The 25435-nt window shown below is 41.9% G+C and overlaps 3 protein-coding genes and 1 pseudogene across 4 annotated transcripts in view; 1 reads left to right on the top strand and 3 right to left on the bottom strand.

Annotated features, from left to right (window-relative positions):
• LOC146511899 (uncharacterized) overlaps window positions 1-23478 on the bottom strand; it is a 53467-nt gene extending 29989 nt beyond the window's left edge. The window contains exon 1 of the mRNA XM_085171774.1: window positions 23393-23478. The gene's annotated coding sequence lies outside the window, so the exon portion shown is untranslated. The remainder of the gene's footprint in view (window positions 1-23392) is intronic.
• LOC146511897 (uncharacterized) overlaps window positions 1-25435 on the top strand; it is a 146872-nt gene that overhangs the window by 112570 nt on the left and 8867 nt on the right. The window lies entirely within an intron of this gene.
• Window positions 1744-23492, bottom strand: LOC146511898 (uncharacterized). Its single transcript, XM_085171752.1, has 3 exons — window positions 23393-23492; window positions 4572-6176; window positions 1744-4198 (listed from the first exon to the last, which is right to left on the bottom strand). Exons 1-2 carry the CDS (start codon window positions 23408-23410, stop codon window positions 4590-4592), a joined length of 1605 nt encoding a protein of 534 aa, XP_085027878.1. The 5' UTR covers window positions 23411-23492; the 3' UTR covers window positions 1744-4198; window positions 4572-4589.
• On the bottom strand, window positions 10607-16775 carry LOC146511900 (uncharacterized; annotated as a pseudogene).

The following is a 25435-nucleotide window of genomic DNA, read 5'->3' as shown; positions in this document are numbered from 1 at the left end:
AAACACAATGCACTGTATGAATCTATTCCCTAAAATTACTAGACCTACCAGGATTACATCACACTGTGCAACTCTCATAGACAACATTTTTACAAATGACATTGAAAATAAGACTGTAGGTGGACTCCTGATTAACGATATAAGTGACCATCTTCCAATTTTTACAATCTATGATAGGAATTACAAGATCAATAAAATGGACAGTAAAAAAGAGTACAGACGAGTAAGAACAGAAGAAAGAATGAATGCATTTAAAAAAGATTTATTGAAAGAGAACTGGGGTGAAGTATATCAGGAACAGGACGTTAATAGTGCTTATAATGAATTCCTTAGAATATTTACATTACTGTACAATACCAACTGTCCAATAAAGCAATATAGTAGGAAACATAAATATATGGACTGTCCATGGATAACAAAAGGTCTGCAAAATGCATGTATAAAGAAAAATGCTCTATATAGAGAGTTCTTAAGAACGAGAACTAAAGATGCTGAAATCAGGTACAAAAGATATAAAAATAGGTTAACTAATATACTTAGATTTAGTAAAAAGGAATACTATATGAAGCAATTAGATATAAATAGAAATAATAATAAAAGATTATGGGAAATCCTGAACAGTGTTATAAAGCGTGGGACTGGACAAAAGAACTATCCCAAGTATTTCATTTGTAATGACCATGAAGAATACAATATGGATGTTGTGGCAAATAGTCTCAATGAATTCTTTGTAACTGCTGGACCAAATTTAGCAAGAACAATCACTCATCCTGGGAAAGCACAGGAAAAGCCAGATACACTGATAGACAGAAATCCATATTCTATGTTTCTCACAGCCGTTGATGAAAGTGAAGTTTTTGAAATTGTCAAAAAATGTAAAAATCAGAAATCTTTGGATTGTAATGATATTGATATGATAGTGGTTAAAAGAGTCATTGAGGCTATTATAAAACCATTTACATACAACTGTAATTTATCATTTCAAACTGGTCGATTTCCAGACAGAATGAAAATAGCAAAAGTTATACCTCTATACAAATCTGGAAACAAACACCATTTCACAAACTACAGACCTGTCTCTTTACTACCTCAATTCTCAAAAGTTCTTGAAAAACTGTTTAAAAACCGACTGGAAAAATTTACAGATAAACATAAACTACTCACTGAGAGTCAGTACGGATTCAGATCAAGCAGATCAACATCATTGGCACTATTAGATTCAATAGAATACATCACAAATTCCATAGACAAAAAGCAATATGTGGCTGGGTTATTCATAGACTTGACAAAGGCATTTGACACTATAGATCATGATATATTAATAAGAAAACTGGAACGTTATGGTGTCAGAGGGGTAGTTTTAGATTGGGTCCGGAGTTATTTAAGTGACAGAAAGCAGTTTGTGGAAATAAATGGTGGTTGTTCCTTATGTATGGACATTGCTTGTGGTGTACCCCAAGGGTCAGTTTTGGGTCCAAAATTCTTCAACTTCTACGTTAACGACATCTGTAAAGTGTCCAAAGTATTAAAAATGGTTCTCTTTGCTGACGATACAAACATCTTCTGCTCTGGTGATGATCTGCAGAATTTATTGGAGGATATGACTAATGAAATAAGTAAAGTGAAGTTCTGGCTTGATAAAAATAAATTATCATTAAATTTGAATAAATCTAAACTTATGTTATTTGGAAATAGTAGTTTAAATACAAATGCAAAGATTCAAATAAATGGTGTTGATATTGAAAGAGTCAGTGAAAATAAATTTCTGGGGGTAATAATAGATGAAAAACTTAACTGGAGAGCTCACGTAAGATATATTCAATCCAAAGTATCACGTAGCATTGCAATACTAAACAAGGCAAAACAGGTATTCGACAGAGCATCACTTCATATTCTATACTGTTCACTGGTTTCACCATACTTAAGCTATTGTGCAGAGGTCTGGGGCAATAACTATAAAACCACATTAAATTCACTTTTTACTCTTCAAAAAAAAGCAATTCGAATCATCCACAATGCAGGTTATAGGGAACATACAAACTCACTATTTTTGCAGTCTGAAATATTGAAAATTGATGATCTAGTGAAATTCCAAACAGCACAAATTCTATTCAAAGCAAAAAATAAAGAACTGCCAGGTAATATTCAGAGTATGTTTTTTTTTTTTGAAAGAAGGAAGTTATAATTTAAGGGGTTTTTGTAACTTCAAAACAATGAAGGTATGTACCACAAGAAAAGGCTTTTGTGTTTCTGTTCATGGAGTGAAACTATGGAACAGTCTGAATATGGAATTAAAGCAATGTCGAAACATAAAACTGTTCAAAAGGAGTTATAAAAATATGATCTTCTCGAACTATAAAGAAAAGGAAAATATTGAAATTAAGTGAATGTCTCCATTTAAAAAAAACAAAAAACCCCCAAAACAACTCATGATGTGATATTATAGTATATAGTATATCAGAAATCTGTTCACTGTTTTTATTAAAAATTATATCAGTAAGGAAGCTGACTAAATATTAACTGATAATTTATGGCAAAGGGGTGGAATTAAATAAGTGTTTACTTCTTCCCACTCCCTTTCAACATGTAAATTAATTTTTTTTTTGTTTTGTATATAATTTGTACAGTATTTTTTTTCTTTCTTATTTTCTTTTCTAAATGTACTTGTATATTGTTCACATGTTGAAATAAATTACCAATCAAATTACCAATCAATTCATGACTAGTAGCACACCGATAAACAACTGCAACTATAAGCAGGTGAGGATGATTCTAAAGCCACCGCTGATGACAAACAGGAGTTATTTGATGTGCTTTCATTAATCAGGTTGTTTAAAAGTTAAACCAGAGCATAAGATGTCAAAAACACACAGAGATTAAGTTAAAGGTTGTGAAACTACATCCAGCTGGCATCCCAAGAACTGACTGTCTGCTTAGAGAAATGTCCACCATCCAGTAGTTATGGATTCTTGATCGTCTGCAGCTCTGCTTGAGGATAACATGCTTTCTTTGTCACGACGTGACGAGAGCCGAGTTAACATGCTTTCTTTGTCATGACGCGACGCGAGCCAGGTGTAAGTTATTAAAGGATCCAGGATGCAGCACAACTGAGGTGAGGAAGCTTTATTGACAGTGAGATAACAAACAAAGGCGAGGGTGGCAAAAAACAAAGCAGGGAGTAACCTAAACTGGGAAAAGCTAAACAAAAACAGACCTGAAACAGACGGAGGCACGGCTGGGAGTAATTGGACATAACGGGACAAGAGGAGTGAAACTAGAAACACTGACGAGAGACACAGACCTACAAAATAAATCAGGAACTCACACATGCAAAGACACAGACTATGAAACCCGGACTTGACACAGGAATACACAGGCAGAAAAGCCTAAATACTAAACTGGGGAAGAACAGAACCAAAACCCAAAGACAAAACCAGAACCAAAATACATCACAATAATAGAAAACACAAAACGCTGGGTCAAAAGACCCAGGACCGTGACATTCTTACAGAAAGTGAGCAATGACAGAGAACTCAAATTTTTATGCACTGCTGGGATTGAGAGCCCTCTCCTATTTACTAAACTGGCACTTTAACCAAATCAGCCATGAACATTGTCACAGCTGGTTGTGGCAAAGCAGTGGTATAAAAAGGAAGGATTAAGCCTAGCTTAAGCTGCAACTGGGAAAACAGTCAAGGTTACACCTGAAGGACTCAACATTTGAATGTTTCAGATGATCAAAAAGAAAATAAATATGACAAAGGTTACCTGGGTCAGTGGAAAATAGTCTGTAAATGGTTTAATTTGTTAAGGGTAAAAAGGTATGAAAAACAACCTGACCATGTATGGAAGCCGGCTGAACGACTCCCTAACAGTGAGACGCTTTTCTCACAGTGTCTGCATTTGTATGGTTTCTCTCCTGTGTGGACTCTTTCATGCACTTTAAGATGATCTGCAGTGGTGAATGAGAGATGGTTTTTGACCCCATGACTTAATTTTGTTTCAATTCACTTGGTTTAGGGAAGCCTCTCCCACATTCTTTGCAGTAGATCATTTTGTCTCCAGTGTGTTTGAGTTGATGTTGTTTTAGGTTCTCTTGATGACTGAAAGTTTTTTCACAAAAGTCACAGAGAAACTCTTTCCCACCACCACAGTGACGACAGGGTTGAGAATTGGATCCATCTGTGTCGCTGTGCTTCTAAACAAAGACACAAAGACAGAGTAAGTCAGGGAATTCTTTCAACATTTTTCTTTTTAACGCCGCCTGTAATAAAGAGTATCTGTGCCAGTGTCCAATTATATCTTACTGTTTACATTATAACACTCTGCTTACTGGGCAACATTAAGTCTTCATTTGTAGGTAATCTACTTAATGGGAAGACTGGTGATTAAACCCCTGGATGCTCTACTCTGCATCCCACAAGATACTGACTCCAAGCTGCTCTCAGATGCATCCATTGGAGTGTGAATGTTAGATAGATAGAAAGGGGAGGAGCTTTTAAAACGTTTAAGCTTTGAAATTAAACTTCATTCATATAAAATTGTAAAACTGTTAAAAGAAAAATGCATACCTCACAGTAACTGCACTTTTAGAGTTTCTTTCTCCTGTGAATCTTTTGGTGTGATTTGAGGTAACGTGGAAATTTAAAAGTCTTCTCACACAGGTCACATTTATAAGGTCTCTCCTCAGTGTGGGTAAACATGTGCTGCTGTAAATTTTTGTATGTAACAAAAGCTTTGCCACACTGATCACAGCAGTAAACATCATTTTTGGTGTGAATGCGTAGGTGAATGTCTCGGCTGACTAGCCAGCGGAAAGTTTTTCCACAAATGTGACAGCTGTACGCTTTAACTCCACCGTGGACGAGTTGGTGTGTTTTTAAATTTCCAGCCTGGGTAAAAGACTTTCCACACAAGTCACAGCTGTACGCTTTAACTCCACTGTGGACGAGTTGGTGCGTTTTTAAATTTCCAGCCAAGGTAAAAGACTTTCCACACAAGTCACAGCTGTGCGCTTTAACTCCACTATGGAAGAGTTGGTGAGTTTTTAAGTTTCCAGCAAGGGTAAAAGACTTTCCACACAAGTCACAGCTGTGCGCTTTAACTCCACTGTGGACGAGTTGGTGTGTTTTTAAGTCTGCACGGTGGTTAAAAGACTTTCCACACAAGTCACAGCTGTGCGCTTTAACTCCACTGTGGACGAGTTGGTGTTTTTTTAAGTGTCCAGCCAGGGTAAAAGACTTTCCACACAACTCACAACTGTGCGCTTTAACTCCACTGTGGATGAGTTGGTGCGCTTTTAAACTTCCAGACTGGTTAAAAGACTTTCCACACAAGTCACAGCTGTACGCTTTAACTCCACTGTGTATGAGTTGGTGAGCTTTTAAGTTTTCCAAACGGTGAAAAGACTGTCCACACAACCCACAGCTGTACGCTTTAACTCCACTGTGTATGAGTTGGTGAGTTTTTAAGTTTCCAAGACGGTTAAAAGACTTTCCACACAACTCACAGCTGTACGCTTTAACTCCACTGTGTATGAGTTGGTGTCTTTCTAAGCTTTCCAAACGGAGAAAAGACTGTCCACACAAGTCACAGCTGTACGCTTTAACTCCACTGTGGATGAGTTCGTGTCTTTTTAAGTGTCCAGCCTGGGTAAAAGACTGTCCACACAAGTAACACCTGTACGGTTTAACTCCACTGTGGATGAGTTGGTGTTGTTTTAAGCTTTCAGCTGTGGTAAATGATTTTCCACACAAATCACAGTTGTATGGTTTAACTTCACTGTGCAGGATTTGGTGTCTTTTAAAGCTTCTAGCGTGGGTAAAAGACTTTCCACACAAGTCACAGCTGTATGCTTTAACTCCACTGTGGATGAGTTGATGTGTTTTTAAGGTTCCAGCATGGGTAAAAGACTTTCCACACTCATCACAGCTGTACGCTTTAACTCCACTGTGGATGAGTTTATGTGTTTTTAAGCTTCCAGCCTGGTTAAAAGACTTTCCACACAAGTCACAGCTGTACGCTTTAACTCCACTGTGGATGAGTTGGTGTTTTTTTAAATTTCCAGACTGGGTGAAATCCTTTCCACACTCATCACAGCTGTATTTTTTCTCTCTGTTTCTTCTTTGAGGTTTGTCGGCCTCCTTAGAGCACTGACTTCTTGCTCCATGTTGGTCCTGCAGTGAAAGAGAAACAAACAGAGGCAGTGAGTGAAATGCAGTTGTGGAACAAACTCAACCTTCAAATTTCCTCTATTAACAGTAGTTTTAAACCAAAGGCTGAAGTAGTTCCTTTTCAGTCAATACACTCGGTACAACACACGTGGTATGGAATATCATGCCCTCACGTGTCCTGGCTGAGGAAACCTTTATTCACACCTTTAAGGCAGATGATCTGTGATGACGTGTGCACAGCCCCAATGTGTCGCCACTGCTTCGGCAGTCAGCCCCTGATTCACTGTGCAGCTAAGAAGCTGCAGGTGGACTAGCCCTCTCCTCTGCCAGCTCAGAAGCTGTCGCGGTTCACAGGCTTTTTCCTCCAACTGGACCCCACAATATCGAAAAACTGCCTTCCTATGTTCCCAAACTTTGTCTGAGAGCTAAGTGCATCATGTGGCAAACCTCTGTCTACCTGCATCACTGTACCCAGCTATGAACAGTACATGAAGTTGGACAGCACCGACAAAACTGGCTTAGCTAACCCACTCCTTATGGAGCTGTTTCTGGCCGCTTACCTGGCCCCATCCAATCCAATCCAATCCAATTTTATTTATAAAGCACTTTAAATACCCAGGACAGGAACAAAGTGCTGCACAGAAAATAAGTTAAAACAATAGAATAACAGAAAACAGCAAAAATAAATAAAACACATAAAACATAAAATTAAAACAGCCCTATATTAAAACAAAAACAAGATAAAACAGCATCGAATCACCTAAAAACAACTAAAATAAAAATAAAAACCACCATCTCACGTGGTGTCAAAGGTCAGGGTAAAGAGGTGGGTTTTCAAGAGTGACTTAAAAACAGATGAAGAACTGGCCTGTCTAATCTGTAAAGCTCGTTCCACAGTTTTGGAGGTGCTACAGCAAAAGCACGATCTCCTCTAAGTTTACGCCCAGTCCTGGGTACATTCAGGAGCAGCTGATCAGCTGACCTGAGAGAGCGGGTGGGTGTATAAGGCTGTAGCAGCTCAGAGAGATAAGATGGAGCTAGGCCATGGAGAGCTTTAAAAGTAAATAAAAGAATTTTAAAACGAATCCTAAAAGAAACGGGCAGCCAGTGAAGTGAAGCTAAAACAGGGGAAATGTGCTCAAACTTTCGAGTGCCAGTTAAAAGACGAGCTGCGGCATTTTGCACCCTCTGTAGATGACTGATATATGATGCGCTGACCCCAATATAAAGTGCATTACAGTAATCCAGCCGAGTGCTAACAAAGACATGGATCACTGTCTCAAAGTGCTGCCGTGAAAGAATTGGCTATATTTTTGCCAACTGCCCGAGGTGAAAGAAGCTAGATTTTACCACTGCCTTAATTTGACTGTCAAGCTTCAGTTCACAGTCCACTTTGACCCCCAGGTTTGTGATAGTTGGCTTAACATACTGGGCCAGGGAATCTACATACACATTGGGGGTCTCAGTGGGGCTGCCAAAAACCATCACCTCTGTCTTTTTATCATTGAATTTTAAAAAGTTAACAGACATTCAAGCCTTAATGTCATCGAGACACTGAAGTAATGGCTGTGTAAGGTATCTGCCTTTTTTCTTTAGAGGGACATAGATCTGACAGTCATCAGCATAAAAGTGGAAAGGAATGCCGTGCTTTCTCAGTACAGAAGCAAGAGGAAGCAGATATAAAGAGAAGAGGAGGGGGCCTAGAACTGAGCCCTGTGGGGCACCACACAAGAGGGGAGCGGAGGACGACACATAGTCACCGAGGCTGACACAAAAAGTTTGCCCCGCCAAGTAGGACCTGAACCATACCAGTGCTGTGCCCCTAATGCCCACCCAGTGCTCTAAACGAGAGAATAAAATGGTATAATCCACGGTATCAAACGCAGCTGTCAAATCTAAAAGCACAAGAACAACAGTCCCCAGCATCAGTCGCTAGAAATATGTCATTAAAAACTTTTACAAGGGCTGATTCAGTGCTATGAAAGGGTTTAAAACCAGATTGGAAAACCTCTAAAACATTTTGCTTTTCCAGGAAGGCCATTATTTGGCTGTAAACTACCTTTTCAAGAATTTTGGAAAGAAAAGGTAGTTTGGAGATAGGCCTGTAATTTGCAAGAACCGTAGGATCAAGAGCAGGTTTTTTAATCAGGGGTTTGACTACCGCATGTTAAAAATCTTTAGGGACAACACCTGACATCAGACTATGGTTTACCAGCTCAAGAACCAAAGGACCAACTGTAGGTAACACCTCTTTTAAAAGTCGAGGAGGGACAGCATCATTTGGAGACCCTGCAGGCTTAAGATGACCAACAGTCTCCTTTAAAAAGGACAGAGTCCCAGGCTCAAACCTGTCAAAGACAGCAGAGCAGGAAACAGAGACTGAGAGGTCATGAGCACAAGGAGAGATTTGAGCCCTTGTGGAGGAGACCTTCTCAATAAAAAAAGTGTAAAAAATTTTCACAGGCTTCTGATGAGGGCTCGATACAGTCAGTATATGGTGCATTAAGAACAGAGTTAATAGTTTTAAATAAAACACGCAGGTTGTGGCAGTTTGACAAAATAATGTCAGATAAGTGTTTTCTTTTGGCGTCTTTTACAGTTCTTTGATATTGACGCCAACAGTCCTTCAGCATCTGGAATGACACTTGTAGTTTGTCCTTTTTCCACTTGCGCTCAGCTCGATGGCAGTCGCGTCTGACAGCTCGGGTCATGTCGTTCAGCCAGGGCTCAGATTTAGTTTTAGGCAGTCTGATTTTTAAATGGAGCCACAGTGTCCAAAGCAGTCCGACAGGTGGAATAAAACCATGAGCTCAGTTCCTCAGTCTGGCTGCATAAAAAATCCGGAATCTTACAGATCTGGTCAAAGACTGTTGAAAAGTGTTCAGCGGTGGAGGAGTTAAAAACACGACAGCGCTGAGCAGCAGTGTGAGGTTTAACTGAGGCACAGGCAAGAGGAACTTCAAACATCACAGGACTGTGGTCAGAAAACACAGCATCACAAATCTCTATGTTAAAAACAGAAAAGCCATGAGATAAAACAAGATCAAATGTGTGTCCACGTTCATGTGTGGGACCTGTCACACATTGCACCAGATTAAACGAATCAATAAGGTTTAAAAAGCCCTTCACCATGGGCATATCAGGACAACAGTCATGAATATTAAAATCCCCAACAATAGGAACACGATCATATTTTGGCATGAATTCAGCCAAGAAGTCAGCAAAGTCACTCACAAAGTCCTTATTGTATTTTGGAGGCCAATAAACCACCGCACACAACACTGTGTGAGAGCAGCCCAACTCAAACACAGACAGTTCAAAGCTAGTGAACGACGGGGTTGATAGCTGCTTACATTTAAAATGACTTTTAAAGATCGTAGCTATTCCTCCTCCTCGGCCCAACATACGTGGGGAATTAAAATAGCAGCAATCGCCAGGTAGAAGATCTGAGAAGATGCTTCACTCACCAGCGCTCAGCCACGTCTTGCACACACAGAGAAAATCCAGGCCTCGGGATGTGAAAAAATCCTTCAGGATAAACGTTTTGTTCGCTAGGGACCTAGCATTTACCAGGCCTATCCTGGCGGTAAGCGGCGGATCCCCGTCGCTAGCCGTCCTAGAATCCCGACACAGAGGCCGCAGAGTCACACCACGCCGGCGGGGGCGAGGAGAGCAGTGTTTTCGGGACTGGAACATCCCATCCAGGCCGATGACAGGTACCAGCCAGGCACAGACAGGTTCCAACGATCGCCGAGAGAAACAGAAGTTTGGCACCGCTCCTTGTTTTCTGGATAAGAGCTTAAGAGAATACCTTAAAGAAGCTTTCAGCTTCACAAGGAAACCAGCCCTTCGACCCCGGCGACGGCACTTTTGCCGGAGTGGTGGATCTGGAACACGGCACAGGTGAGCCGGGATCTCCGATATTAGCGGGGGCAAAGTTTTATGTCCAGCTTGGATCCACTTTGCCCAGCCTCTGGCAGAAGGTCGGAGATCCACTAGGGTTAGGCGATCATACACCAAGAGAGAGTTGGCATTTATTACAATAGTCAATAAAATCAAAACAAACAAACATAACACTGGCAGTGATAGACGGCAAGCCACACGCACCAGCGTCATCTTTTTTCCCTCCCCTAAAAAAAGGGGAGGCGACACCGACTTAACCATGGAGTCGGTGGCGCCACAAATCTGCCGTCCAAGCGTTGCAGACTCTCAGCATAGCAGCTGGAGACGACTTATTGGGCTCAGACTGACATTGCCTGAACTATGAACTCCGTCACCATGCTCCAGATGTACCACGCTATGTGCCTGGCGGAGCTCAGATCACTGATTCCTGATAACATCCCGCTGTGACCTTGTTAAGAGGTTACAGTCGCCACTGATTACATCCTCTTAACAAGGTCACAGCGCTCTCACTGGGCAGAGTGATGGCGGATCTGAGGAAGAAGCAGACAGAACCTCTGCACAACATCATTGCCAGATGTCAGGTGAAGCCCAAGCCTGCCGCTAGTTCTCACAAGCCCACCACTCATCTGCCGACTGGGAAGAGACCGGTGCCCAAAGGCCCACTCTAAGCCGGCTGGCGTGGAACTTGAACCGGAGGATGTGCTCCCCCTGGAGGCACAAACACGCCTCTGGCCGGGAGCACATCCTCCAGTTCGAGTTCCACACCAGTCGGCCTGGAGCAAGGGCCCACATTCTGTCCCGCAGTGGGACCCAATTTCCAGGAGGAAGGAACATCAGCCCTACTAGCTGTTGTACGGAGTGGAGAAGGGGTCCAGTTGCAGGAAGACTCTGCTTTTCCTCTCTGTTGCTGATTAAGAGGTGCTGCTTAAGTTCTGTTCAGGTTTTCAGCCCCAGAAAGCGCTTCGCTTACTAACACTGTCACCCCTGCACACAAAATGTCTCAGGTTGTAACTCTCTGCTCAGGTGTTCAGGTGACCACATCCAGCTTTCCCACTGTTTTTCATTGTTGTGCCCGAAGAAAGGTGCCTCCAACAAAATGTATGAATGTACATGTTCCCATGTTACAATCAATAAAGTGTTTATTCTCAGATAATCACAAATAATTAGCCTGCTGGCAAAATGAGCCAGGTCAGGCAGGTTATACATTTTCCTGCAGACATACTGGGAGGGTGACAAAACCCCGCCGTCGGTGCTGCAGGTCAGCCGGCTGGCTGTCTACCTCCCTCAATGGCACGCTTGTGCCCCTCTCTGTGGGTGTTGTGAACTATTGCTATGGGTTACCGGTTGCAGTTCTGGGTCAGGCCGCCTTGTCTCCGGAGAGTCGTGAACATAACTGTCGGCACTGATGGAACCAATAAAACTGAGGGAGGAAATAAACGCACTCCGAAATACGAGTGGTCCCCGCTTCAGAGACAGAAACTACTTGTTGTTCCTAGAGTATTTAAAAGTAGAATGGGAGGGAGAGCCTTCAGTTTTCAGGCCCCTCTTCTGTGGAACCAGCTTCCAGTTTGGATTCAGGAGACAGACACTATCTCTACTTTTAAGATTAGGCTTAAAACTTTCCTTTTTGCTAAAGCATATAGTTAGGGCTGGACCAGGTGACCCTGAATCCTCCCTTAGTTATGCTGCAATAGATGTAGGCTGCCGGGGGATTCCCATGATGCATTGAGTTTTTCCTTTCCAGTCACCTTTCTCACTCACTATGTGTTAATAGACCTCTCTGTACTGAATCATATCTGTTATTAATCTCTGTCTCTCTTCCACAGCATGTCTTTATCCTGTTTTCCTTCTCTCACCCCAACCGGTCGCAGCAGATGGCCCCGCCCCTCCCTGAGCCTGGTTCTGCCGGAGGTTTCTTCCTGTTAAAAGGGAGTTTTTCCTTCCCACTGTCGCCAAAGTGCTTGCTCATAGGGGGTCATATGATTGTTGGGCTTTTCTCTGTATCTATGAAGCGCCTTGAGGCGACATTTGTTGTGATTTGGCGCTATATAAATAAAATTGAATTGAATTGAATTGAATAGAAAAGGTTGGTACAGCCATTATTTTGTTGTTCGGAAAAAACTGGAAATGCTCAACCTGCGAGTCTTGGACATGAATGAAACATGAATGCAGTCAGCCCAGGATATTGGTTTTCAACAATTGATCTAACAGATGCATACATTCATGTGGCTATACATGCAAACCACAGGCAGTTTCTGAGGGTTGCATTCGAGGACGTAGCCTATAAATACCTGGTGCTGCCGTTCAGGTTGTCACTTGCTCCTTGCACCTTTGCGAAATGTGCAGAGGCAGCGCTAGCATCCCTCAGAGAGAGAGAGCAATTCGCATCTTAGCCTACTTTAAGAATAGATGATAGTATAAGGGATTTATTTGTATTAACCGTAGTAAAACATTATATGCATTATTCATTTAAGTAGGTCATAGGTCAAGCTACTAAACATTCACACATAGAGCACATAGAACATGGAGAATAGGTCAGAGGTGTATGTGAGAAGCAGACATGACAGAGCTGCTGTTAGTGGGATAAGGAGTTGGCAAGCCAAAGCAAGGAGAACATACTGTGCGAAGAAGTGGGCATCAAGGACACGAGAAAGGGAGGAAGGAAATAGAGAGGGCATTAGCAGGCACCTAGTCCTGAGAGACAAAGGTTGTTGCTTTCTGTGTATCAATGTGTGCTGCTAGGACTGCCCAGCGGATTTTGATGTTGGATGCTGAGCTATGAAAATCCCCAAGTGCATGTAATAAAATTAATTGATTGTTTATTTTTGGAATTGAATATTACACTGTTTTATGATGCATTATACTGCTGATTTATAAAGAAATACTGTTTGCAGAGAATCATGGCCTTGCTTTTCTAATTACAAAGAGAACAGAACATACTGCATGGGAGATTCTCCTTAATCTCACACAGGAAGAAAAAACTAGGAAGCCAAGGTCATAACTTAGGCTCGCTGAGAGAAAAAAAAATGTGAATATTTAAATTTTTATGAGTTTGGAGGGGGGCTGAGGAAATAAGAGTTAGTGAAATGGTCAGACACTGAGATCTGCCTGGGTTTTCCAGCTTTGTGTTCTTGGTGTTTGCTTTTGTTTTGTGCGTGTTTATTTTATCTGACAACAGGAAAAACTTAAAATGTCAAAAATCTGCTTTTCACAATATAGATATCATTAAATAACTTTAGAAATACTTCTATTTGACTCTTTACATTTAATGTTATAAAAAGATACATTTTGTGTTTTAAATAATCTTAAACTGTTAGTCTGCAAAATGTGCAGCAATTTAATCTATTTATTCTCTTTACCTGATAGTTTGTGGGGCCCAGTTAGAATGTATAACTGCATCTCTACCAGTTTCTGTGCACTCCAGCCTCTTCTGTGCCATGTGAAGGGATTTTCCTTAAGGCAGGAGAAATTATCTAAATATAAAAGGAACAGGTCCGGCCATCGCACAGTGGAACAAAATTTCTTCTTAAATACAAATGGAAAAGGGTTACCTGAAATGCATCATGTTTTTAATTTGCAAGTTCATAAGCATTTTCCCTTTCCAGTTCACAATCAATTCTATCCCCAGGTCAAAAATATGTATAGGAAAATTTCCCTAATGTAATATTATTTATAAAAATACTCTAGCTAGTGATTAACTGCATAAGTACATGGAGGTGGGACCTCACAGCAGAAGCATACTCCATAATGTGTTGTACATTATACGTATATTATGTGTAACGTGGTATTTTTCAATTATTGTATTTACCAACATCAAGATGTCACAAGTAAAGAAAGACCACGCCATGGTGCATTTTTAAACAAGGAAAGTTTACTGGTCAAAATTATTTATTAAAGAAATAAACAAAATTTTTGTCACCCCAAAAAATACACGTTCAAAGCAACACAACAGCAGCCCAATATCAGTCAGAATTCCACTCTGCAGAGTGGGCAATCATTACGAAGCAGTTGGTTTTATTTTGTGGATTCAAGCTGCTCTTCATATTTTTGGCCACAAGATGTCACCAGAGAGGACTGTGTTGAAAAGCTTCGAGTAATGAACCGTTTTTCAATACAAGCTTCAATGCTTCAGAAAACTTAATTTGGCCATCACTACCAATAGGCCACGTGTTGGGAAGCATTAATGTAACAAAGTGTTCTGAAGGTTATCTCTGTGGTGGCCATTTTGTTTTCCCAGTAAAGAGAAGGCCTGCCTCAATTGCAGCTCTTTTATAGGCCAGTCTGAATTGAGAAGGCGTGGTCTTTAGAGTATTTAAAGTGGACAGGAAATGGATTGGCGGCCATTTTGAGAAGTTGCTGTCTGTATGTGCATGATATTGGCAAGTGACAATAAAGCAATTACTTCAGTGAAGATAGAGTGAAGTCTGATGTTTCCCTCACCACAGTTTAGACCTAACAGTATGTGTTTCATGATCAACAGCAGCTGGTTTGATTATGCAAACGTGCACCCGGTCAAATCCTTCTGGTCACCAGACCTGGAGTACCTGATGATTAGTCTAAGGAGCTTGGAAAGAAAAGGGTCTGGACTTGTTTAAGTTGCTTGAAGACGTTTCACCTCTCATCCGAGAAGCTTCTTTAGTTCTAACGGTCAAATGGTGGAGAGTCCCAGATTTAAACCCAGTGAGAGTTACCCCCCAAAGAGGGACAAAGGACCCCCTGATGATCCTCTACCTAATCCCATGAGCCAAGGTGTGAAAATGGGTGTGGGTCACAATCAGCCAGGGTTTCGGGTGAGCTCATTGTGAAACCTGGCCCCACCCTATCATGTGATTTCCTGAGGTCAGATGGCCCAGGATGTGAGTGGGCATTAAGGCGTCTGGGGAGGGAACTCAAAACTGGATTATAGATGGCAGATAGTTGGTGTCGTAAACCACCGCCTCTGTTCACAGATGGTCGCTCACAGTGGACATAAATGGCTTCTTTCACTCCTCTTTCAAACCATCTGTCCTCTCTGTCCAAAATGTGAACATTGGCATCCTCGAAAGAGTGACCTTTGTTCTTTAGATGCAGATGAACTGCTGAGTCTTGTCCCGTGGAGGTGGCTCTTCTATGTTGTGTCATGCGCTTGTGAAGTGGCTGTTTGGTCTCTCCAATGTAGAGGTCTGGGCATTCCTCGCTGCACTGTACAGCATACACCACGTTGTTAAGTTTATGTTTTGGAGTTTTGTCTTTGGGATGAACCAGTTTTTGCCTGAATGTGTTGCTGGGTCTGAAGTACACTGGGATGTCGTGCTTGGAGAAAACTCTCCTGAGTTTCTCTGATACACCGGCTACATAGGGGATGATAATGTTGTTGCGTCTGTCTTTCTTATCGTCCATCACTGGTGTCTAGTCCTCTTTTCTGTGCCTCTTTGCTGACTTTATGAACGCCCAATTAGGATAACCGCATGTTTCAAGTGCTTCCTTTACATGCGTGTGTTCCTTCTTTTTCCCTTCAGGCGTAGAGGGAACATTTTCTGCCCGGTGGTATAGGGTCCTGATTACCCCAAGTTTGTGTTCTAGAGGGAGATGGGAGTCAAAGAGGAGGTACTGGTCTCTGTGTGTGGGCTTCCGGTAAACTTCAATGTTGAGGTTGCCATTCTCTTCAATGTGCACAGTGCAGTCCAGGAAAGACAAACAGTCGTCCTTTGTGTCTTCTCTGGTGATCTTGATGTTTTTATCCACGGCGTTAATGTGTGCAGTGAAGGATTCCACTTCTTGAGTTTTGATTTGGACCTAGGTGTCATCTACATATCTGTACCAGTGGCTGGGTACTCTCCACTTCTTCCACGTGAAGGTTGGCTACAATAGGTGACACGGGGGAGCCCATGGCGCAGCCATGTTTTTGTCTGTAGAAGCCATCGTTGTATTTGAAACATGTAGTGGTAAGGTCTAACATTGTGCAAATCTGATCGGGTGTGACGTTGGTCCTGTCTTCCAAGGAGCGGTCTTCTTGTTGTCGTTTTCTGACAGTCTCCACTCGGGGAACTGTACAGCGTGATCAGCAGTCAGGAAACTGCTGTGTTTATCCCAACCGGGGATTTTAATAAAGGAAACCTGAAGGTTGTCAGCCTCCAAGAGACGGTTGCAGGATTACAGTTAGCTGAAAAGAAAAGAACGAAGATATGGAGGCAAGAATGCGGAGGTGTAATATTTGTATTGTGGGTATTACAGAGGACGCTGTTTACAGCTTGACCAGCTCAGTTTCTACTCTACTCAAAGAAGTTCTGCAACTGGATAAAGAAAACCTGGTGTATCGCTCACATCCACCAGGTTTTGGGGTTGCTCTAGCTTAGGCTCTAGCTCAGGAAGTATTCAATTCAATTTTATTTATATAGCGCCAAATCACAACAACAGTCGCCTCAAGGCGCTTTATATTGTACAGTAGGTCGTACAATAATAAATACAGAGAAAAACCCAACAATCATATGACCCCCTATGAGCAAGCACTTTTAGCGACAGTGGGAAGGAAAAACTCCCTTTTAACAGGAAGAAACCTCTGGCAGAACCAGGCTCAGGGAGGGGCGGGGCCATCTGCTGCGACCGGTTGTGGTGAGAGAAGGAAAACCGGATAAAGACATGCTGTGGAAAAGAGACAGAGGTTTAAAGGGCTTTGGGGTTGACGTCACGCCGCAATGCATTGTGGGAGCGTGGCGCCATTTTCGAGGTCTACGAATAAAAACAAACACACTGTGTTGGAACGACGACTACAAGAAAGATGCTTAAAAGCAGCTCAAAAGAGAATGGACTGTATAGAGACCGATTGCGTCCAGAGGCGAAGCAGCGGTACTTGCAGAAAATGGCGTGCATTGGAAATGTGGACTCGTATGAAATACGGCCGTGGAGTAGAAACCCTGTAGCGGTGGAACCCATCCATTTCATTGGCTGGTTTGCCTGCAATAATGCCAAATAATTAGCAACTCTATAAATAGAAGGTAGTTCTGCATATATCCGAAGCCTTATAACAGATATGACTCAACGCAGAGAGGTCTATTAACACACAGTGAGTGGGAAAGGAAAAACTCGATGCTCGACTTGCTCTCTGATGCATCCATCGGCGTATGAATGATAGTTAGAAAAGCACTCACCGTAGAGATAATAGTGCTTTTGTGAATGGGTATATATGGGGTGAATGTGGACTCAGACTAATTTTAGCCAGCATCTATGCCCCCAACTGGGATGATGAAAACTTCTTTGTCAATTTATTCTCACAAATTCCAGATATGACAACACACAATCTCAATTTAGATGGAGGCATACAAACTACGTGCCTAGACCGAAGCTCTAATAAGGATACTCCCAAATCAAAATCTGCAGAAATTATTAAATTCTTTTTCCAATACTACAGCGTTGTTGACATTGGGTGTTTTCATAACCCTTCACTAAGGGCATACTCCTATTACTCTTCTGCAATGTTCCCTGTAAGCTACGCGAGTGCGCAATCATTCACTGCTGGTACAGTCTCTGTGCACAGAAAATCTGTGTTGCAACAAAAAAACAAAAACAAAAAAAAAACCTAACCTGAATTGAAATTAAAATAAATACATTAACAATTCCTTCTGTTTTGCAGTGTGAGTCAGTAAGTGACCGGTGACTGGCTGCTCCAGCTGATAATGCGATTCACGTTCGTATATACGCAGCTAATCAGCGTCGTTGACAGGCTATGACAGCGTCCTTACGTGCCAACATGTTGTTGACCTTTACATTTTCATTAATATCTTTAAAACAGAAGCAGCACAAAAGACAATTTTAGTAGCACAAACCAGCACAAACATAGCACCGTTGATTGACACTGGTTTTGTTTGAAGAAATTTTCTTTAATATCTTTAAAATGATAGCGGCAGAAAGGGACTTTTTTTTTGCAGCACACACCAGCACAAACGTAGTGTTTAATACCACTTTTGTTGGATTTGAAGAAGGTGAGGTGGCCAACTTCACTTACAGTGGGGCAAAAAAGTATTTAGTCAGCCACCGATTGTGCAAGTTCCCCCACTTAAAATGATGACAGAGGTCAGTAATTTGCACCAGAGGTACACTTCAACTGTGAGAGACAGAATGTGGAAAAAAAAAAATCCATGAATTCACATGGTAGGATTTGTAAAGAATTTATTCGTAAATCAGGGTGGAAAATAAGTATTTGGTCAATAACAAAAATACAACTCAATACTTTGTAACATAACCTTTGTTGGCAATAACAGAGGTCAAACGTTTACTATAGGTCTTTACCAGGTTTGCACACACAGTAGCTGGTATTTTGGCCCATTCCTCCATGCAGATCTTCTCAAGAGCAGTGATGTTTTGGGGCTGTCGCCGAGCAACACGGACTTTCAACTCCCGCCACAGATTTTCTATGGGGTTGAGGTCTGGAGACTGGCTAGGCCACTCCAGGACTTTCAAATGCTTCTTACAGAGCCACTCCTTTGTTGCCCGGGCGGTGTGTTTTGGATCATTGTCATGTTGGAAGACCCAGCCTCGTTTCATCTTCAAAGTTCTCACTGATGGAAGGAGGTTTTGGCTCAAAATCTCACGATACTTGGCCCCATTCATTCTGTCCTTAACACGGATCAGTCGTCCTGTCCCCTTGGCAGAAAAACAGCCCCATAGCATGATGTTTCCACCCCCATGCTTCACAGTAGGTATGGTGTTCTTGGGATGCAACTCAGTATTCTTCTTCCTCCAAACACGACGAGTTGAGTTTATACCAAAAAGTTCTACTTTGGTTTCATCTGACCACATGACATTCTCCCAATCCTCTGCTGTATCATCCATGTGCTCTCTGGCAAACTTCAGACGGGCCTGGACATGCACTGGCTTCAGCAGCGGAACACGTCTGGCACTGCGGGATTTGATTCCCTGCCGTTGTAGTGTGTTACTGATGGTGACCTTTGTTACTTTGGTCCCAGCTCTCTGCAGGTAGGGATGGGTACCGGTGTCCGGTGCCATGATGGCACCGGTTCTGACATAAACGGTAGTAACCAGACCGAAAAGCAGCGCACATTTCGGTGCTTCATTTCGGTGCTTTTTTTTCCTGAGCTGTGACACACTTTGAATTCTAGCCAATCATTTTACGTTTCCGAGGATAGTAGGCGGGCCCAGGTACGTACGTACTTTTAGAGCAGAGCTACAGATTAAAAATGGTCTTGAAGCGCATCATGAACAGTCTCCAAATAGACCTGGATCCCCTTCAGTTTGCATACAGGACCAACCGATCTACAGAAGATGACCTCTCTCTACCACACTCCATGTTATGCTGTCACACCTGGAGAGGAAGAACACCCCTCTGCCAGAGTCCTTTTCATCGACTTCAGCTCAGCTTTTAACACGATCATTCTGCAGCAGTTGAAAAAGCTGATGCTATCAGGCGTGGACCCTGCAATCTGCAAATGGGTTTTCAGCTTCTTGAAAAGCGGCAACAGACAGTCAAGGTGGGCAGCCACACATCAAAGACCATCTTGTTGAGCACAGGCTTTCCTCTGGGGTGTCCTGAGCCTGTTGCTGTTTAATCTGCTCACACATTACTGTAAGCCAGACTCAGTGCTAATCATATTGTGAAATTTGCAGACAACAACTGTGGTTGGTCTCATCACAACGACCACTTATAGAATAGTTGTGGAGCAGCTTGAAGTGTGGTGTAGATCCCGTAATCTCACCAACAATGTGGAAAAAACAAAAGAGATGGTGATCGATTTCAGGAAGTCTGGCAGAGATCACCACACAGACTTCACCATAGAAGGTGCTGCTGAGGAGAGGGTCAGCAGTGTTAAGTTCCTGGGTGTGCACCTTGCTGATGACCTGTCCTTCTTCATTAATACAACAGCAGTTATCAAAAAAAGCACAAAAGCGTCTGCACTCCCTCGGGAGACTCAGAAAAGCAGGACTGCACCCAATTACCAACATGTGGAAGGGCTGAGGAAAGTCTTGAGAGCTCTTCAGAAATACGGAGTCAAACTCCGGCCGACAAAATGTGACCTATTTAAAAGAGAAGTGAGGTATGTTGGGCGCTTAGTGTCAGCTGAAGGAGTACGCATTGATCCAAAAGATCTCGAGGCAGTGTACGCCGTGAAAAAGGAGACACCTGCCACAGTGGGAGATGTGAGGAGGATCGTTGGGTTCCCGAGTTACTATCGCTCATATATCCAGGATTTCTCGAGAATAGCAAAACCCATCTATGAGCTTTAGCAACCCAAGAAAACCAAAGAGGAGCATCTTCTGGGGAAGGTTACAGGACAGAAGGGGAAAGGTGCACAGTTACCATCCAAAACACCAGTTGAGTGGACCGAGAAGCACCAGGGTGCCCTGTGTAGGTTGATTGATATGTTGGTAAACCCCCCTGTACTTGCCTACCCGGATTTTGAGCTTCCCTTCGTTCTTCATACAGACGCATCTGATAAAGGACTTGGGGCCGTTCTCTACCAACATCAGAATGGGAAGCTAAGAGTGATTGGATACGGCTCCCGAACACTGACACCGGCTGAAAAGAATTACAGACTCCACTCGGGTAAGCTTGAGTTTCTTGCCCTATAGTGGGCTGTCTGCGAGAAGTTCAGGGATTACTTGTTCTATGCCCCGTATTTTACCATCTACACAGACAACAATCCCTTAACTTATGTCATGAGTACCGCCAAGTTGAATGCGGTTGGCTTCAGATGGGTGGGAGAGCTATCAGATTTCAGGTTTGATATAAGGTACAGACCTGGCAAAGTATATGTTGACGCAGACACCCTGTCGAGGAGTCCCCTTGACATTGACAGATACGTCACTGAATGTACAAAAGAGCTCTCCAAAGGAGCTGTTGCCGCTACTTGGGAGGGATGTGGAGCAGGCAAGCATGGAGATGTTGCATGGATCGCTGCTCTGGCTCTAGCACAAGGTGACCAGCTTGAACCAGTAATCCAAGAAATGGTCACGCCCATCAATTTGGATTAACTACAAAGGGCTCAAAGAGCAGACCCTGCGATAGGTGAGATCATGAAAATTAAAGACTCAGATCAAAAGCTGACAGATGACATGAGACGGAATGTGAGAGGTCCTGCAAGGAAAATGATGCATGAGTGGACAAAGCTGAGCTTAGAAGACGGAGTTCTGTATCGTAAGACTGCAGAAAAGCGCCAACTAGTCTTACCAGCTAGCTTCAAATCCCTGGTCCTGAAACATCTGCATGATGACATGGGGCATGTCGGGGTAGAAAGAGTTCTCAGCCTGGCGAGGCAACGGTCCTACTGGCCATACATGAGGCGAGACATCGAAGCCTATGTCACCCGGCAGTACCCGTGCATCAAACAGAAGAAACCGGTGACACATGTCCGAGCTCCAATGTCCAGCATTACCACAAGCTCACCAATGGAATTGGTTTCAGTCGATTACTGCCGCTTTCAGAAAGGGCACAGTATACACCTAACGGGACCCCGCCGACTACTTTCCCGTAGGAACGCTGCGTTACTGCGTTACTAAAACCGTGATTTTCTTGCGAGAATGTCTCATGACAGTGACGTAAGCGAGTGCGACGTTAGTGACAACAGCTGTAGGCAGATAAACAATGGATCATATATCGAGTGCGGAGAGAGTATGAGCGTGCAGCGTTTAAAGCGTGGACGTACTGACCTTATTTTGAGTTTGATTCCGTAAAAAGTGACAAAAACATTAGTGTCCGCTGTGCGTGGGAAGAAAACTTCTTTTTACAGCAAAAAAACCCCTAAACTTCCAAGCAAGCACCGAGTAGCTACGACGTAATGGGAAACTCACAGAGAAACTGCGGTATCCTTCCACTGACCGCTGCGGCACACCTGCACCAGGATAAACCTCCGCCTACTCTACTCCTGCTTTACAGGTGAAAATAGAGCAAAAGGACCGCTAGTCTTTGACTTTATTTATTTTCTGCTGTGTTTTACTTGCATCTGAAAGAGTGAGTGTAAACACAAAATATATATATATATATATATATATATATATATATATATATATAGATAATGTATTATGTATTATGTGCTGGAATGTGCAGAAAATAGGTTTAAATGTTAAACTAATTTCTTCCAGTCAGATAATGGTGCATATAATTAAAATTTTGCTTCATGCATAAAGTCAAAAGATTAAAACTAACAAAACAAGTTTTAAAAAGAGACTTTTCCATTTGATTACATTTTGTATGATGATTATGTAGAAAAAGTAGAATTGGGCTGAAAGATCTATCGCTTTATCACCTATTCAGGTTGTAAATCATGTTTTTAAAAAGTAACTAAGTAACTAAGTAACTAAGTAATTAATTACTTTTGAAAATAAGTAATCAGTAAAGTAACGGGATTACTTTTTTGGGGAAGTAATCAGTAATTAATTACTGATTACTTTTTTCAAGTAACTTGACCAACACTGATCCTGACATTATTGGAAGTTACAGTTGATTAGGACCTACCCAGTTCTTATGTGTGAAATGTAAATAGTCTGATGTATACTGTTTGTGATGATTGTAAACTGTTTGTGAGCAATGGAAGAATATTTTTGTTTATTGGTTAAAAATGTTAAAAATATTGTTGAATCTGTTAAAGTATAAAGAAAGTATAACGGCGGCATAAGCAGGTTAATTGCAGTGTTAATGGTGCTGCACAGAAATATTTTTGATGCTAAAATGCAGTAGAATTGGTTACAGATTTACTGTAAAGGACACTCATACAATGATTATTTTGTAAGTCTATTCTTGCGAGAGTGCAAGGTAACCAAAAGGGGTTTGAGCTATGAACCTAATTGAATGTGTTTGTGTTGTTAAAAGAGAAATGTGTGTCTAAATGGAAAGAAAAGGACGTTGTTAAATTCTGTTAATAAACGAGACGAGGAAGAGCCTGCAGACCGAACGCAACTGATGTTTCCTGTCTCTGCTTTTCTGTTAAAAAAAACAGTTTAAAAACAGACCCCATCGAATGCCTGTAACATATACTCCCCAGATACACACACTACTTAATTTAATTATCCCCTTCTGTGAAAGGGCTGATGCTACCTGTATGAGTGTGACTATTTGGACTTGAGTTTGTTTATGAATTAAGATTTTATGTTATTTACTCCTTTTTATTGTTGTGATTTATTACTGCCTTTTTACTGTTTGTTAAACCATTTTTCTTTTTAGTTGTATTGATTATTGCACTGTAGATGCTGGTGATAAACACTTTCATTTCAGCCTGGGTAATACCATACGAAATGACAAACTTCTTCTTGAATCCTTTTCAATCTTGACAAACAAGCATCAGCTGATGAAGTGCACACAGTTTCAATAAAAGTGATAGGTTCTTCACCTTTTGTGTTGATGACATTTCTGTCCACTGTAGCAGCTGAGCTGAGTGCGAATGGTTGAAAATGTTCGTCTGGTGCTCCGTCAGACTCTCCTCCTCCTGCTGATCTGCTGGGACACAAAACAGATCTTTGTAATATCACAGTGAAACAAGAACAGAGGAAGGAGCTTTGACTGATCAGGCCCCATCATTATGGGTGGCTGTAGCTCAGGTGGCAGAGCAGGTCAGCTAACCAGAAGGTCGGTGGTTCGATCCCAGGCTGCTCCAGTCTGCATGCCAAATATCCTTGGGCAAGATACTAACCCCATCAGAGTGTGAATGTGTATGAATGGTAGACTACTTAGCACTTAGGTCAGAAAAAAGTGCTTGTGTGAATGGGTGTGATTGGGTGAATGAATTAGTTGTATAAAGCGCTTTGAGTGCTCAGACAGAGTAGAAAAGCGCTATATAAGAACAAGTCCATTTACCATCATAGCTTAAAGATCTCATAGATCTCATCACACTATCCCATTAGAGCACTTTGCTCTCACACTGCAGGCTTACTTGCGGTTCCTACAATATTTAGAAGCACAACAGAAAGCTGAGCCTTTGTCCTCGTTTGTATGTCAGTGATATATTGCTTTCATTTTTGTAAAATTAATCATTTAAATTTTATGGACAATTTTAAAGTGGATCCCACCAGGTAGTAAAATCAAGAACACACACACACTTTCCTGTTATCACTTGAAATATCTGGGCTCAAATTGTGGTCATTGTTAAGTCAAATTGTTGAATGTTGTCATTGTGGTTCTTAAATTTGTAAAGTCTTAGTTCAAACTATAGGATCAAGACATTCCTTTGTCCCCCTCCCCAGCCTCTCGAGGTTCTGGGAAGAGGCTGCAGTGTTTTATCACAAGCACATCCCTTGTGAAGATTCTGTTTGATGTTGCTTCCTGCTTTTATGATCCTTTTGGTGAGGTCACACACACACACACACACACACACACAGAGTGCCCTGTCTTTGTAACCGGGGGGGGGGGGGGGGGGGGGGGGGTCACGGTGGGAGGTGCTTGTGTCGTATTGTGTGAACTGTAACAGTTTGTCAATAAAAAGGCTACGAGGACAGCTGCTCTCTGAAGGATTTGGGCTAGAGACAGGTGATGAGCGTGAGCTCCACTGCCTGGTTCTGACCAAAGCCTTTCCTCATTAGCAAGTTAAAGACCGGTTGAAGATGTTCTGTCTTGATTTCGCTCTTCATGAGGAATAAGTCTCTAAACTAGCGGGGCCTGTGGAAACACAGACTCAGCAGTCATAAATATTTTGTACTTGTTAATCAAATGCGTATTTGTAACTTTGTGTCAAGAGATTTATTCTAAAGACACTTCTTCAGCTAAGAATCTAAAGGTAGAAACACACAGACGCTGCAGTTTTTACTTGCAAGGGCATGATCACAGAACGCTCACACCAGAGTGGGGGGACCTGTGATGTGCGCTCTGTTCCTGCACTTGCCTTTATTTATATACAAAAGTAATACAACAGTGAATACGTCTATTCATTAACAGAGGAATGTTAGTATGTAGGGAGTGAAGATAAGAGTGGTTCAGGTGTGTGTGTGTGTGTGTGTTATTCTGAAGGACGTGGCCCCTCTTCTTGAAGATAAAAGTATCCAGCTCTCCTCTTCCTGGCAGGAGTGAAATGATAACAGCTTGCTCAACTATTATCACTGTGAGAAAGAATTTATGAAGCAAGTCTTGATTCCAACAACAGTCTAAGTCATAAAAGGGTCATCATGCAGTATTCTATAATATGCAAGTACAATTTTATATTGACACTTTGTAAACCAAAATATGTGAACATTTTATTTTTGTGCATCTACAGATGAGAATTTGTCTATGTGTTTAAAAACGATTTACAACGTTGACTCAAAATGACTTTAAATCATCCGGGAAAGATGCATTTGACAAATTATAGACAAAAAAAGCCTGATAAAGGACACATGTCTGTAATGTGTCTGTGAAATGGATGAATGTTATTGACTGAGCAGATAATGAACAAGTGTGTTCTAGC

This window comes from Neolamprologus multifasciatus, chromosome 9, assembly GCF_963576455.1.
Source record: "Neolamprologus multifasciatus chromosome 9, fNeoMul1.2, whole genome shotgun sequence".
Taxonomy (NCBI): Eukaryota; Metazoa; Chordata; class Actinopteri; order Cichliformes; family Cichlidae; genus Neolamprologus; species Neolamprologus multifasciatus.
The sequence above is the reverse complement of the archived record's forward strand: the minus strand, read 5'-3'. Positions and strand labels throughout refer to the sequence as shown.